The sequence below is a fragment of the Lissotriton helveticus genome, chromosome 9, assembly GCF_964261635.1.
Source record: "Lissotriton helveticus chromosome 9, aLisHel1.1, whole genome shotgun sequence".
In the NCBI taxonomy this organism is placed as follows: Eukaryota; Metazoa; Chordata; class Amphibia; order Caudata; family Salamandridae; genus Lissotriton; species Lissotriton helveticus.
In genome coordinates, this window is record NC_136070.1 from 50676476 (window position 1) to 50692772 (window position 16297).

Here is a 16297-nt window from a genome sequence, read left to right on the forward strand (position 1 = left end):
TCCATCTCCTGGCCAGCCCAGACTCTCCTCTAGATAGGCATGGCCGTGTTGAACGGGGAGGTCAGCTGTCCTTTCCTGGCCAGCCCAGGCTCTTCTCCAGACAGGCATGGTCTTGGTAAGCTGGGAGGTCAGCTGTCCCTCTCCTGGCCAGCCCAGACTTCTCTAGAGAGGCATGGTCTTGGTGACCAGATGTCCCTCTCCTGGCCATCCCAGACTCTTCTCTAGACCGGCATGGTCTTGTGCAACGGGGTGGTCAGCTGTCCCTCTCTTGGCCAGCCCAAACTCTTCTCTAGACAGGCATGGTCTTGGTGAGCTGGGAGGTCAGCTGTCCCTCTCCTGGCCAGCCCAGACTCTTCTCTAGACAGGCATGGTCGTGTTGTGTCACGGTAGCTGTTTAGATAGGTTGACCCGAGGAAGAAAAGCAGGCAAGGCAAACAGTACATATTGCATGGGCATCCTTTGATAGTTCACAATGTGGCACAGCATACCGTACAGAACTGTATAAGGCTTTGGAGGTGTAGCCTCTGATGTGGTCCATTAAAGGGTTAAGTGAAGGATAACAGGCTGGAGCCTCTAGTGGTTTGCTACAAACATCTGTGACTTACCTACCATGTTACCTGTATCATCTACTAAAGATGCTCAGTTTCAGCTCTTTTCAAGTACTGTTTTTGGAGTTTGTTGTACGCTTCATGGTGCCAGTGCAGTATGCGGATACATTGAGATGGACGCGCTGTTAGGGGGCAACTTTTCGTTAATTATAGGGTTTTTCTGTTGCCTCATGCACGATTGTGCCATAGAGTATGGAAACGTACTGATGGCGTGGGATCTGTATAAATATGTTTATTTCTTTACATTCGGGGTCTGAGCGTTCTCCTTGACTGCCATCATGCCGACTGATGTCATTATATTATATAAAATGAGTACCTCTGAGTTGGGTAACAATAAACATCTGTTCAATGCCAAGATGCCCACCGGTGAACCTGCACTTTACAAATACACATGTTATGCTATGTTATATTTGACTCTGAATATTCCTTCAGTTTTGGATGTGTGTGACCACCTCTGGGCACTCTGAGCCTGGGTGTTCAGTCATTTCATAGAAGAAAAGTATTCACAGAGGTGAGCAAGCCTTACAAGTGTAGACACCTAGAGCCCCTACATTTAGGATCAAACATTAAAACTATCGTGTAAGTATTTGGTGTGGTCGCCATTCGGCTGGGGAGTTTAGGCCGCCTGCGTAACCTTGTTGGATTCGGTGACCGCTACGCTTCCCTCTGCCCAGTCAGTCACCTAAGACCTAGGAAGGTAATGAAATGCCTGCTGCATGCACATATGGTGTTTTAGTCAATTTACTTTTGTTGTAGTAAATCGCTTGCAGTGATGACATGTCTTATTAAAGCGCCTGATATAGCAGTATTGGCTTAATGAAGTACAACAGAGCTTATGGAGTCTGAGACCAGTGTTACCAAGAGTATCACCCGCTGAACTGCACCTTAAGGGTGCATTACCTGAGAGTTCTTCCCGCCATTCCTCACCTTTCCATTGAGGGCCCAGTAAAGCATTTCAGTTGACCACGCCTTTGTCTCTGGAGCGACAGTTCTGGCACGCTAGGATGGCAGTCAGGGCGGACATGTTGATGTGGCTGTAGTTGGGTAAATCGTCTCCACAGAAAGAGTCGCTGCAGCCCTCCCCAAGCGGGGTCAGCTCGCGTGGCCTCAGCTGCCTCAGGAGGGCAGCGGCTCCTAGGAGACGTGCGCATGTCTGCACAAGCCTTTTCCCGCCACTTCTGCTCTCACGTGGTTTTGTCTTCCCCAGGTACCTGAGCGGCGTGAGGAGGGACGCGGCTGCCCCGGTCCTGCTGGAGCTGGCCTACGAGGTAATGCGTCTTTTCATCTTCCTGCACCGTAGTCCTGAGGGGCGCATCCAGCGCAGCTTTACTTAGAAATGTAATTAACCTAAAAAATGGTTTCAAAGAACATTAGGCATCCCGAATTGTTCCCTGGCCTGTTAGTGCTTCTATTAATTGGACAAAGTCTTCCTGTTATTAATAAATCAGTTCTTGTAATTAGCTTTTTTTTTCTTTCTACAAGGGGAATGTGCTTGAAATACTGCTGAGTTTGAGATCTGCAAGAGCCACTTGGTTAAAACTGTGTTTGGAAGAGTAAATAATGAAGGGTAGGGGAGGCCGGCGGTCGCTGCGGTTAGGGAGCAGTCACCTTATGGTTGTAGGTTCGAATCAGACTCCGCATGATTGGGACGTTCATAGGACCTTTTGGCCAGATGGGCCACCCTGAGCACCATTACAAGGTTATTCTTTTTGTTTAATTTATTTAGGATTATTTTTGAGACTGTTTCTTTGCAGCCGTGGGGTGGACGGGGGAGTAGGTTGATCCAGTTTACCACTGTATATAACAAGACTTCGAAAGTGATGATGTGCTTTTTTAAATGTGGGCCTTGGGTGTGTCTTTGGCAACTGGACACGCAGAACAGGTGGGTTTTCAACACTGTTCAGAGCCGCAGGGACTCCTCTTCCAATCCAAAGTGTCGGAAAAGAGAATTCCAGATGACCGCGCCTTGGATGTCAAAGGACCTCTCCCACCCAGATCGATGGTGCTCAGACGGATACATGGTCAGAAGATTCAAGGTGTGACGGCCTTAGCTTTTTGGTAGACTTATTGCGGGAACATCTTGAAATGATGACTGATGCCCTTTTGTGTGGAACTCTATGGATAGTGCACAGTGTTTTGAACTTCAGTCTTTTCTGTGTCTCCAGCCAGAGCAGAACCTTCAGTATGAGTTTGGGATGATCAAAACAGCACAGCTTGAAGACGGTCGGTTCTGTCCGATTTGTATTCGTAGCTTGCAAATAGTTTTTTCATTTAAAGCCTGGTGCAGGCAGAGTTTCAGTAGGTTAACATCAGTATGCCCTGGGTGACCCACTGCAGAAGGAAAGCAAGGGTGGGATGCTCCAGGGTAAATTTGGGTGAAAGAAGACATTCTTTGGAACCCATCTGAGGTACATAGCACTCCAGAATACACATGGTCTGGGCTGGGGCAAGGGTGGCCTTGGATGCAAACCGTGGCAAAGGGGTGGGGTTGCACCAGGAGATAAATGAACAGTGCATGTGTCTTGGGTGCATTCAAGTAGGGCCTGCTTCTTGCACCCATGCTTTTATCCTCTCCAATTAGGTCGTGATTTCCTGCCTGTTTCCCAGCCAGGTGTAAGGGTGTCTGTGGTCCATGTGGCATCCAGTATTGAGCGGTGGGACCCTTTGTAAGGTGGGGTGATTTGGGAGGTGGGACTGTGCATGCATTGAACCCACTCAGTAGTATTGTTGCCATGATTGTTCCCTGCTCAGTATAGTTTGGGGAGTCTTGTCTCTGACTTTTTGGTTTGCGGGGATCATCCAGAGAATAAGGCGCTTGCATTGGATCTTTAGACCATGGTTCACCTGCTGCTGGTTCTATTGTCGTTATTTGATGCCACCGTTTGCGTTAATTATTCAGTCCAGTGTTATCACAAGATGTTTGTTGTCTGGACGTAATTCTCATTCTCTTTAAATTTTATGTTTGCTGAATGAGAGGCAGAAACGTGTCTCCTCAATTCTTAAAGAGAAGTTTTGGAGACTTTAATTATTCTCAGAAATGTTGCTAAGCCTCCCTCCTGGGTGGTGCTAGTCCCAACGAGTAAGACTGCATCCTCACAGGCTGGAGGATGCATTCTTGTCCCTCTGTGCTTCTCCTACACAGTGATGGCCAAGCTCTACGCAAGAACTTTAAGTGCTCCTCTGTAAGCAGAAGCAAAAAGGAAATTCCTTTGTGTAGTGGTATAATAAGTTGCGTATTAGAAGCGAGAACGTCAAGATCACAAAAGACATTTAAAACAACCATTGGAGGACGAATGTCCACTAACAGATGATCATCCATGTTTAAGAAAACTAATTGGGGAGGCAGAAGTTTCTTTCACTGTGCCTCCAAAGCATGGAACGAACTCCCGTTCCAACTAAGAAATGCTCCTGATTTAACCCCTTCGCTGCCTGGGTTATTCCCCCGCTGTGCTGGGGGGGCGCGCACAGCGCCCGCATGCTCATGACGAGCTCAGCTCGTCATGAGCTACGGCGCTCCGGTGCTCATGACGAGCTCAGCTCGTCACAGGTGCATTGGCTCCCGTGGAACGCTCAGCACAGGATGGGAATTCTCCCCGGACCTGAGCGTTCCACGGGCCATGACGAGCTGAGCTCGTCATTAGCACCGGAGCGCCGTGGCTCATGACGAGCCCAGCTCGTCATGAGCACCAAAGGTGTTCATCTCCTTCCGCAAGGTTCTGAAAACGTGGTTGTTCTCTCAATAACAGCTCACAGATGTCCCAGGTAATCCAGTACTCAGCGCCAGGACACCCCAGGGTAGCAGTGCGCTTTATAAGTACAGATAACATAACATAACATAACATCTGCCTTTCAGTGGAAGGACTGCACTGATCCTAGGTTACTACTTGCCCCAATCCATGCACCCCTGGAGGCAACCACCGAGGAGTCACCGGCAGGAACCACCAGAACAGCGAAAAGGACCCTGGCTCTACTGGACCAGCTCTGAGGAGGGAGGAATTTAACTGATACATCCTTTTATTTTCAAGTTGTTGTGTTCAAAACCAGGAAGAGCACACATTCCTACAACAATTGTGTCCTTTGCACACCTAACTTGAATCCTTCTCTTGAAACTAGACAGACGCACCAAAAACATCACAATTTTCAAATACAGAACAGCTGAGCACCATCTTCACAGAGCATGCAGTACTCTTTTAAGAGGTTATACAGACTGTTTTTGATATCCCTCTCCATGAACGAATTTGGCGAGTGCAGTTTGAGTTTTATATAGCGCTAACTAGACCCGAAGGTATCAGAGCGCTTTACGTGTTATGAGATAGAAAGTTTACAAAGGTACATGAGGGCATTAATAAGAGAGGAGTTGGCCTAACAGCTAGGGCGCTCGACCTCGGACCTGGGGACCTCCCTGTGCCTAACAAAAATGAGTGTGTGTCCTCATGTAACGTAACTGGTGCTACGTAAAGCGCTCTGATACCAGATTCGGGTCAAGTTTGCGCTATATAAAACTCTTTTAAAAAAAACAAAAAAACAATAAGTAGTTATAAAGTCACACAAGTATAACACAAGGACGCATTGAGGAATGGCAGAAGGGACAGAATAGGAGACCGAAAGAGTCCTCAGTGGGGACTTCGGGTGTCGGTCTTTGGTGGTTCCGAAAGTCTTGGAGTCTTCTCGCTTCGACCAGGTCTGCTGTTCATGGAAGGACTTCAGGTTCTGGAGACACTCAGCTGCAGGACGAGTCAACTTTGGTGCACTCTTGGTTGCATTTTGTACTTTATGTTGATTAGAAGTGGCAGAGGATTTTGACAAATACAGTAAACAGGACCATACAGAATAACGCAAGATATAGGTCGATAACCTTAAAAGCACCCAAGAGACGGAGATTCGCAATGGTCGACGGGCGATCTCAATAGAACGGTAGAGATTCTTTGAACACATATTTTAGTATTTGAACTGCTTTAATTCATTGCTCTGTGCTTTATAACAAAGTTGACCTTAGATGTTGCTGGAATGGATGGTAATTGACTTGATATTTTTGAGAGCAGATGCTTTGAGGCTATGAAGAGAAATCCATACATTCCCCCGCTCTTCAAATTTCTTTCTTTCAAAGTCATATCGCAGAGTTAACAGAAAGGGAAGTGGAAACAAAGCCAGGAAAAGAAGTCGATTCTCGCTGACGGCGCCCAACAGCGGGGGCTCCAAGAGCGCATTATGTTAAAATTCATACCTTGAGTGGGCACCTGTGAGACCCCCTCCCGGCCTGTCTCCTGTTAAAGAGGGGAGGAGTCTAGCTGCTGTCATCAGGCAGCATATGTGGGGCCCCCTGTGAGACAGACCCCGTGTTAGCAAGCGGGGGGCTTCCACAAGCGAGAGCTCCCCAGGACCCCTCTGGGGATACCAGCTAGCAGAAGTCTGCCAACAGCATCCATCATTTAGCATCAAACACCTGGCGAGGGGGCAACCTGGACAATATTTCTGCCCACCCCTCGCTTCCCCCCCCCCCCCCCCCCCGGTTGGAATTATCCTCCTCTCCCCACAACTGTTCTCATGTCAGAAGGAATCTCCTAGCATGTCATGAGACGTTGGCGCTTGGATGGCTCTGCCGAGCGCTGCCATTGAAAGTGTTCAAATGTCTGATGCTGTCATGGAATGCGCTTATCCACTGTTTCCAGTCCTGCTTTGGAATAATCCAGGATCTATCTGGTTCACCAGATGTTACGTCTGTGCAGCTGAATCTGTGATAGAGACAGTTCCATACTATGGAACTGCTGCTGCTCCATAAGGCCTCTAGCCCATATTGGACCATAGAGGCCCATAGGAATGAATGGGAAGACATTCTCAATTTGATTTGCGATTCTCAATTAGAAAATCGCAAATTGAGAATGCAATTTCAAGGGTGCCAGGGTGTCAAAAGGACACCCTGTTGCCCCCCTGAAATCTGCCTATAAGTACATCTTGCACACACACATGCCCCAAGGGCATGTGTGTGTGTAAAATGGAACTTTGAAAAATACACTTTAGTGCATTTTTCAAAGTTTTTGCAAATTACCATGAAGGCCAACTTCACGGTAATTTGCTCCCCCTATTAGCGAAATCACTAGTTTTTTTATTTTGATGCATAGCATTTAAGGGATCTCAATTTGAGATTCCTTAAATGCAATCGCAATTTAGGTAATCGCAATTTTGCGATTACTAAAATTGCGAAAACTACAAAAATTATGATGCATCCCAAAAGTTCAAATTGCATTCGCAAACGGCCTATTTTTGCAATTCACACCATTTGCGAATGCAATTTTCAATGATGCATGTGCCCCTTAGAGTAAGTCACACGTACTCCTAAACGAGTCTTCGTGAATCAGGCCCCTAGTTTTTGGATTCACTGGGTCACATTTCAGACATGCACTGTCCCACAGACCAAAGAGACACGGATCACCTGGTCTATCCCAGTGCTCCCCATCCTGGAATTGACTCTTCCACCCGCCTCCCCCCCTACACACACACGCGCATACACCTGGATATAGAAATCCTGGGGCGGTACTTATTTCAAACAGTGGTATTGCACTATCTTAAGCCAAAAAATATTATCAAAGTCACGACAAACTATTTATTAGTAATATTGTGGCCTTTTCCTCATGTCTCCTTTTCTTATCGGACACTGATTCCCTCTTCAGCAGAATCTGTGCCTTCTGGGACCCCATGGCACGCATTCTGTTTCACCAACTCTTACCCAGACCTTGGTTGGCTGCCACAACTAGGTGTGGTCAAGAAGCCTTTCATAACTCCAGTTTGATTTGGTTTTGCGTATACACCTGTGGCAGGTTGAGTGACAATGGATTCCTGGCCCTTCTGCTCAGACCTTGGTCCCTCTCTTTCCATTCTCACCTGGAGCAGTGCCTTATCTTTTCAGGTTGCTGAGAGAACCCACAGCCATGGTAGTGCCCACCATCTCGAAGTTGTGGCCAGATTTGGCATCTCTGCTTCGGCCTTTAGCCCGAGTTCTCTACAGTGTTGGTGCCCAAGCCCAGTGACATGGAAGTCTTAGTAATACGAGTCTTTCTCGTCTGCTCCTGTACGCAGACTGAGCGACCCGGGTCATAGTGCCCTTTGTATCGGAGAGTTGTGGCCCTAGGAGGCAAAGTCCAGTTTTAGTTAAGTTCTCCCACTGGCCTTTCTCCAGAATCTTTGGGTTTGCAGCAAAGGGTGTCTCCTGGGCCTGTAGGCTCACACTTGGCTCTCACAAGGGAGACGCGTCTCGGTTGCGCGCAGAAGCTTCCACTGAGTCCTGTGAAGCACACCACCACATTCACAGTTGGTGCAGTACTCCCTTACGCAGCTAGGGAGGCGCTCTCTCCAGCCTGTCTATCTCTGTTTTTGCTTGCTTACGTTGCGGATGCGATTATCACTGGACCGTATCCAAGATGCATCTCATCTGTAAGTGTGGTATAGTGTCTCGCACCTATCCCAATCTTTTGTCCTCGCTTTAACCTGCCAGTCCGCACATCGAGTTAAGAAATACTTTTGAAAACACCTCTCCTTTGTCAGGGCTACTTCAGCTTTCAGATCTCCTAACTCTTCTTGAGGCTGCTCTCACAGTACCGCCCAGAGGCAATTTGCCCCGCAGACTGTGATGTACAAACTTACAGATTCGAGAAGAAACCTGGCCTTGCAGAGTCCAGTACTGATGTGTACAGAACATGTTTTATAAACAACAAAAGAGTGTAATTCATTAAATGTGTGTAAGCACGCAAAAGGAGAAAGGTGAAAAGGAACAAAACTCCTTGGATTTGTTCAGGAAGCCCTCACTCGCCACCCTGGGTGGTGACATGCTTCATCATCGGGCCCACCGGGAGAAGCGGAATGCCTCCCCGGTGTGCTACTACGCTAGGATACTGCGGAGCTGGTTTGTTTGTGAGAGTTGTGTGAAAAAGAAGTGTTTAAAAATGTCCCGGTTGTATCCCACATAAAAAACTTTATTCAGTGGTCAACCTGACATATATAAAAACAATGTGATGGGAAATTACCAAAATAATTGTCTGTATATTTCCACTTAAAGTGGGGTCGACATGTTTCTGCCCTTTATGTGTGAATTACTGGGCATTCTTCAGGACCATGGGGAGTGTACCTCGGCGGTATGGGCACGCTAAGGCCCACCCTGTACAGAACATGGTCAAAGGGCCAATGTAGCTCCTCACTCTGACATGAGACCTTCCTCAAAACATGTGATTGGCATACATGGCTGCCTGTCAAAGTATCTGCATTCCTATAGTGCAGATGTAAATTTAACTTATGAGTGGAAATGGTTACTCAATCATTCACCCCAATGTCCTGGTAATGCTTTCTCAGGGGCTTCCTGGCTCGAAAAGTCAAACTTGAAAAGTGTAATGCCTCAGACTGAAGCTCCTGTTACCCTTTGCTTTGCTGGGTGCATCATCTGTGGGCATGGCTGGTCACCGTCTGGCAGCTCAACGGGACATTGTGAAGAGCTGAGCTGAATGTCAGCCTGTTTAACGCTGACCTGGAGCTACAGACGGAAAGAAAATGCTCCCTCTGTGCAGAACGTTATGGATCACAAGTGTGCTTCTGCTCTGCAGAATGCTCTCACCCACCCCTTAGAAGGAAATACAGGTTGCCACATTGTCATGTCGACACACTATGCTGAGGGAAACGACCTTAACAACGCGGTCAAAACACCGCAGTACATTTAGGTCACTGCTTTTACAACGCAAGTCGTTAACACGACTTGCACTGGAGGGCGCTCTAGACTAAGGAATAGTGTGATTTACTATTCCTACACCTTCCCTCCTGTACGTAGGCTGTAGTTGGAATAGTAAATCATACTATTCCTAAGTCCAGCACCCTAGAGCGCAAGTCGTTATAACTACATGCGTTGTAAAAACAGTGATGTAATGTACCGGGATCTAAATGATCGCGTTGTTACATCATACATCCTATGCTGATACACCAATCACTGTGAGGTGAGCGCGCCAGGAAGATGCCCCACTCCCCACCAACCCCCCTTCTGAGAAGGGACCACTAGGGACACGCACATGCTGGAGACTAGACCCCTCATGTTTAGTCCAATGTATGAAGCTTCGGAGACTGAGAAGTAAAGAAGAGTGCAAGCCTCCCATGAGCCTCCGAGGTGTCTGTGCGTCTGCCACCGCGACCCAAACGGTCTCACACTCATTTCATGGCACCACCAAAGCGCTCTCGCCCACCTGTCGGTGGGAGATGGGGGTTGTCCTTTTATATGACTCCAGCAAAGTGCTCTCACCGACCCTTCAGGAGTTTTAAGGGATTTCTTGTGGATACTTCTAACCGCATATCTCTCACCTTGTGAATATTTCCCAGGCATCAGACTGGATCTGGAAACTTCAAAGCAGTACTCCTGCGTGCCAGCAGGTGACGTCGTGTGGCTCTGCAATGACGTTGCTCTGCTTTGGAAGTAATGAGTAGAGCTGCATATAAGGGCCACCCAGGTGTCCTGACACCAGTTCCTTTTTTTTCACTCCTTCAGATGTGGCTCGGAATTTCTCCTTTGTCTTATCAAGGCTTTTCTCGACAGAAAATTATATATATTTTTTTCTCAGTCAGCAAGGGAAGATATTACTTCCCCAGACGACAGGGTTCAAACCAAGCAGGGACTGTCGCAAACAGATATCTGTGAAAGACCCTCACAAGGTATGTCTGTGGTGCCTGGGATCGGAACATGACGGCAGGACCTATGACCGCTGTGCCCAGAAGAATACTAAGGCAACATCAAGCTTTGCCAAGCAAAGCGTTACGTTGCTAAATACTGGAAGACTCGACACACTGACCGCTTCAAAGGAAGGTCCCATTCTCGCTCCCAAAGTCTTTCCTGATGCAGATCTTCATTGGGGTTGACGTCTTCGGGTAAGTCCAAATGGAAGCATAAGTAAGCCAAGCAGGAATTGTCTCCTTCCTGCCATTCTGGAATTCTAGAGAAGGGCGCAAGAGTGCCGCCATGTTACCTGGAGACATCAGAAGTAACATCAGAGCTGATTCCAAGCTTGGTGCCGATGCACCCCGAATTTCTTGGTCCGTCTGTGATCGTACAGCAAGTGGAGGTCTTTAAAGAGGCCATTTTTGGCACTTTACCACTACTCTCTGGTGTGCCTTTGGTCCCAAAGGATCCGCAGGCTGACTTCAGTTCCGGCGCCACCTTCTGCGCCGGTTCCCTTCGCATTGATACCGCTGACGCCGGAGACGGATTAACTATCTTTTGTGCTCTCTGACACCAAGCAGAATCTACCCCACCCTTGACCGAGACCACGCCCTGATCCCATCGGAGCCTAGCCAGCCTACAACGCCTCAGATTTTGATACATTGTACGTACCACACCTTAGAGCTCCACTGGCGTAAACGAAAAGTGAGGGGGCCTCCCTGCACGGTACTTAGGGGGGCCCCCTCCGGGCTCAATCAGGAGCTCTCCCGGCCAGAGTCAAGTGCCGAGGGGGCCCCTTGGAGCTAGGGGCCCCCCCGCACCGCGTGGGCTGCTGGGGCCTGTGTTACGAAGAGCTCGGACATTACACAAAAAATCTAAATGCATTTGCATGTAAGCGAAGTCACTATATATTTCAGCTTTTGTGGCGATATCACACACTCAGTTGAGAGTATTTTCCTGACCTCTTATATTAATAACTAGCCTAGCATCAATATGCTCCCTATATATTAGGTCATGTATATATTTTACATGAGTAAGCCTCTTTATTGAATGTTTACCAGGGGTTTCAAAGCTCACATTTCACATAGAAGAGATATTCACTGTTAATTGTTCCCGTAATTTATAATAATGACTTAATTTGCAGAATAATTTGCTTCCCTAAAAAAATAAAAAAGCATTACTTTACTACGTAACACAGCATTACTTATTTTTTCAGTGGTGGTTAAAAATACATTCTCAAAATGATAGTTATGTATGTGTCTTGTAAAGCGCACGGCTGCCCTGAGGCGTCCTGGTGCTGTAGACCACTGGGGAACCCGTCCTGGCTATCCCTGTGAGATGGTCCCTACTGGGTATCTCCAAGGTGAAACCAGGCATCCCCGGCGAATGTGGGGGGCCGTTGTAGAGATGAGGCAAGCTAATGCCCAGAGTTGCCGAGTGTGATCCCTGGTTAGAGTAGGCACCGAGGCGAGAATTATCGAGTCCACTGACCCTGGTCCGCGACCCTGCCGCGTCGGGAATTGAACCCTGGTCCCGGGCCGTTCTCTGCTTCCGGGTCTGCCGCCTCTAACCAGTGAGCCACACCACTCCACTTCATGTTCTGCTCTCAGAACATGAATCAGTACACCTGATAATCTCACCCTTTCAGGGCTAAATCTGATCCATGGATCTGCCAATGACTCTTTTCCAGAGTGTGAAATAAAAATGGTAAACACAGAAGTATGTCAGCAAAAAGTTACACTGTACCACATTGCACTTTATTTTCTTTCTTTATATGTCTCATTATACCTACTGTATTGTGTCGATGTAGCACAAAAGAAAAGCACATTCTAGAATACATGATTTTAGTTTCCTTACAATGCACTTTCCAGTTACAATTTGAATTTTAATAATGCACTTTGTTGCATAAAACACATTTCTTAAACACTGACTGACATATCTGCAGTCTCAACAAAGAATGAATACTAGACTAGATGGATGACACTCAAATATGCCAAAGCTTTCTAAAGAGGTCTGAAATCAATATATAATGTAAAAAATATATAACATGTAACGTGTAATACGGCTTTCTGCCTCCTGGTTTGTATATGTCACTGGTACCATAATGCAAAATATATATATATATATATATATATATATATATATATATATATATATATATATATATATATATATATATATATATATATATATATATATATATATATATATATATATATATATATATATATATATATATATATATATATATATATATATATATATATATATATATATATATATATATATAATCACCCACTAGAGGGGAGGAATATCGTTACCCTAACGGACCACAAATACCAGCATGCGCGTTTTCCCTACCATCAAGAATCCACCAGGGGGCACCAGGAACAGGGCTGAAAACGCCTACAACTGGATGTGATCACGTTTTGGGGTCCTGAGATGAAGCGGCGGTCCTCTGAGGAAGGTCTGGATAGACCGAAATATATAAGGACAATGCCGGCAAAATAAAGCTTTCATACCCCACACAGAGTGCGACTCAACCTTGTTCCTCGGAGCATCAATCAGACATATTAATAGGCGTGGTTCTGCCTACGAGCTCCGCACCGCCGACAAGAGCGCCAGCACATTGCCTAAACTGGACCAAGACCTTCTGACTGCGCAAGCAACTCAGGCAGCTGGCAGCCGCCAAGGACTGGACTTTGGCCCGGTTCCCAAGCTACACGAAAGTTTGTATGCACAGGGTGTGTGGAATACGGCAGCAAAATCATCACCCACTAGAGGGGAGGAATATCGTTACCCTAACGGACCACAAATACCAGCATGCGCGTTTTCCCTACCATCAAGAATCCACCAGGGGGCACCAGGAACAGGGCTGAAAACGCCTACAACTGGATGTGATCACGTTTTGGGGTCCTGAGATGAAGCGGCGGTCCTCTGAGGAAGTTCTGGATAGACCGAAATATATAAGGACAATGCCGGCAAAATAAAGCTTTCATACCCCACACAGAGTGCGACTCAACCTTGTTCCTCGGAGCATCAATCGGACATATTAATAGGCGTGGTTCTGCCTACGAGCTCCGCACCGCCGACAAGAGCGCCAGCACATTGCCTAAACTGGACCAAGACCATCTGACTGCGCAAGCAACTCAGGCAGCTGGCAGCCGCCAAGGACTGGACTTTGGCCCGGTTCCCAAGCTACACGAAAGTTTGTATGCACAGGGTGTGTGGAATACGGCAGCAAAATCATCACCCACTAGAGGGGAGGAATATCGTTACCCTAACGGACCACAAATACCAGCATGCGCGTTTTCCCTACCATCAAGAATCCACCAGGGGGCACCAGGAACAGGGCTGAAAACGCCTACAACTGGATGTGATCACGTTTTGGGGTCCTGAGATGAAGCGGCGGTCCTCTGAGGAAGTTCTGGATAGACCGAAATATATAAGGACAATGCCGGCAAAATAAAGCTTTCATACCCCACACAGAGTGCGACTCAACCTTGTTCCTCGGAGCATCAATCGGACATATTAATAGGCGTGGTTCTGCCTACGAGCTCCGCACCGCCGACAAGAGCGCCAGCACATTGCCTAAACTGGACCAAGACCATCTGACTGCGCAAGCAACTCAGGCAGCTGGCAGCCGCCAAGGACTGGACTTTGGCCCGGTTCCCAAGCTACACGAAAGTTTGTATGCACAGGGTGTGTGGAATACGGCAGCAAAATCATCACCCACTAGAGGGGAGGAATATCGTTACCCTAACGGACCACAAATACCAGCATGCGCGTTTTCCCTACCATCAAGAATCCACCAGGGAGCACCAGGAACAGGGCTGAAAACGCCTACAACTGGATGTGATCACGTTTTGGGGTCCTGAGAGGAAGCGGCGGTCCTCTGAGGAAGGTCTGGATAGACCGAAATATATAAGGACAATGCCGGCAAAATAAAGCTTTCATACCCCACACAGAGTGCGACTCAACCTTGTTCCTCGGAGCATCAATCAGACATATTAATAGGCGTGGTTCTGCCTACGAGCTCCGCACCGCCGACAAGAGCGCCAGCACATTGCCTAAACTGGACCAAGACCTTCTGACTGCGCAAGCAACTCAGGCAGCTGGCAGCCGCCAAGGACTGGACTTTGGCCCGGTTCCCAAGCTACACGAAAGTTTGTATGCACAGGGTGTGTGGAATACGGCAGCAAAATCATCACCCACTAGAGGGGAGGAATATCGTTACCCTAACGGACCACAAATACCAGCATGCGCGTTTTCCCTACCATCAAGAATCCACCAGGGGGCACCAGGAACAGGGCTGAAAACGCCTACAACTGGATGTGATCACGTTTTGGGGTCCTGAGATGAAGCGGCGGTCCTCTGAGGAAGGTCTGGATAGACCGAAATATATAAGGACAATGCCGGCAAAATAAAGCTTTCATACCCCACACAGAGTGCGACTCAACCTTGTTCCTCGGAGCATCAATCGGACATATTAATAGGCGTGGTTCTGCCTACGAGCTCCGCACCGCCGACAAGAGCGCCAGCACATTGCCTAAACTGGACCAAGACCTTCTGACTGCGCAAGCAACTCAGGCAGCTGGCAGCCGCCAAGGACTGGACTTTGGCCCGGTTCCCAAGCTACACGAAAGTTTGTATGCACAGGGTGTGTGGAATACGGCAGCAAAATCATCACCCACTAGAGGGGAGGAATATCGTTACCCTAACGGACCACAAATACCAGCATGCGCGTTTTCCCTACCATCAAGAATCCACCAGGGGGCACCAGGAACAGGGCTGAAAACGCCTACAACTGGATGTGATCACGTTTTGGGGTCCTGAGATGAAGCGGCGGTCCTCTGAGGAAGGTCTGGATAGACCGAAATATATAAGGACAATGCCGGCAAAATAAAGCTTTCATACCCCACACAGAGTGCGACTCAACCTTGTTCCTCGGAGCATCAATCAGACATATTAATAGGCGCGGTTCTGCCTACGAGCTCCGCACCGCCGACAAGAGCGCCAGCACATTGCCTAAACTGGACCAAGACCTTCTGACTGCGCAAGCAACTCAGGCAGCTGGCAGCCGCCAAGGACTGGACTTTGGCCCGGTTCCCAAGCTACACGAAAGTTTGTATGCACAGGGTGTGTGGAATACGGCAGCAAAATCATCACCCACTAGAGGGGAGGAATATCGTTACCCTAACGGACCACAAATACCAGCATGCGCGTTTTCCCTACCATCAAGAATCCACCAGGGGGCACCAGGAACAGGGCTGAAAACGCCTACAACTGGATGTGATCACGTTTTGGGGTCCTGAGATGAAGCGGCGGTCCTCTGAGGAAGGTCTGGATAGACCGAAATATATAAGGACAATGCCGGCAAAATAAAGCTTTCATACCCCACACAGAGTGCGACTCAACCTTGTTCCTCGGAGCATCAATCAGACATATTAATAGGCGTGGTTCTGCCTACGAGCTCCGCACCGCCGACAAGAGCGCCAGCACATTGCCTAAACTGGACCAAGACCTTCTGACTGCGCAAGCAACTCAGGCAGCTGGCAGACGCCAAGGACTGGACTTTGGCCCAGTTCCCAAGCTACACAAAAGTTTGTATGCACAGGGTGTGTGGAATACGGCAGCAAAATCATCACCCACTAGAGGGGAGGAATATCGTTACCCTAACGGACCACAAATACCAGCATGCGCGTTTTCCCTACCATCAAGAATCCACCAGGGGGCACCAGGAACAGGGCTGAAAACGCCTACAACTGGATGTGATCACGTTTTGGGGTCCTGAGATGAAGCGGCTGTCCTCTGAGGAAGGTCTGGATAGACCGAAATATATAAGGACAATGCCGGCAAAATAAAGCTTTCATACCCCACACAGAGTGCGACTCAACCTTGTTCCTCGGAGCATCAATCAGACATATTAATAGGCGTGGTTCTGCCTACGAGCTCCGCACCGCCGACAAGAGCGCCAGCACATTGCCTAAACTGGACCAAGACCTTC

At 48.0% G+C, this 16297-nt stretch overlaps 1 protein-coding gene across 2 annotated transcripts in view; it reads left to right on the forward strand.

Annotated features, from left to right (window-relative positions):
• Window positions 1-16297, forward strand: part of CDIN1 (CDAN1 interacting nuclease 1) — a 682509-nt gene that overhangs the window by 239886 nt on the left and 426326 nt on the right. For both annotated transcript variants that reach the window (XM_078661977.1, XM_078661976.1), the window contains exon 5: window positions 1816-1876. In XM_078661977.1, coding sequence (XP_078518103.1) covers window positions 1816-1876 — 61 coding nt within the window. The remainder of the gene's footprint in view (window positions 1-1815; window positions 1877-16297) is intronic.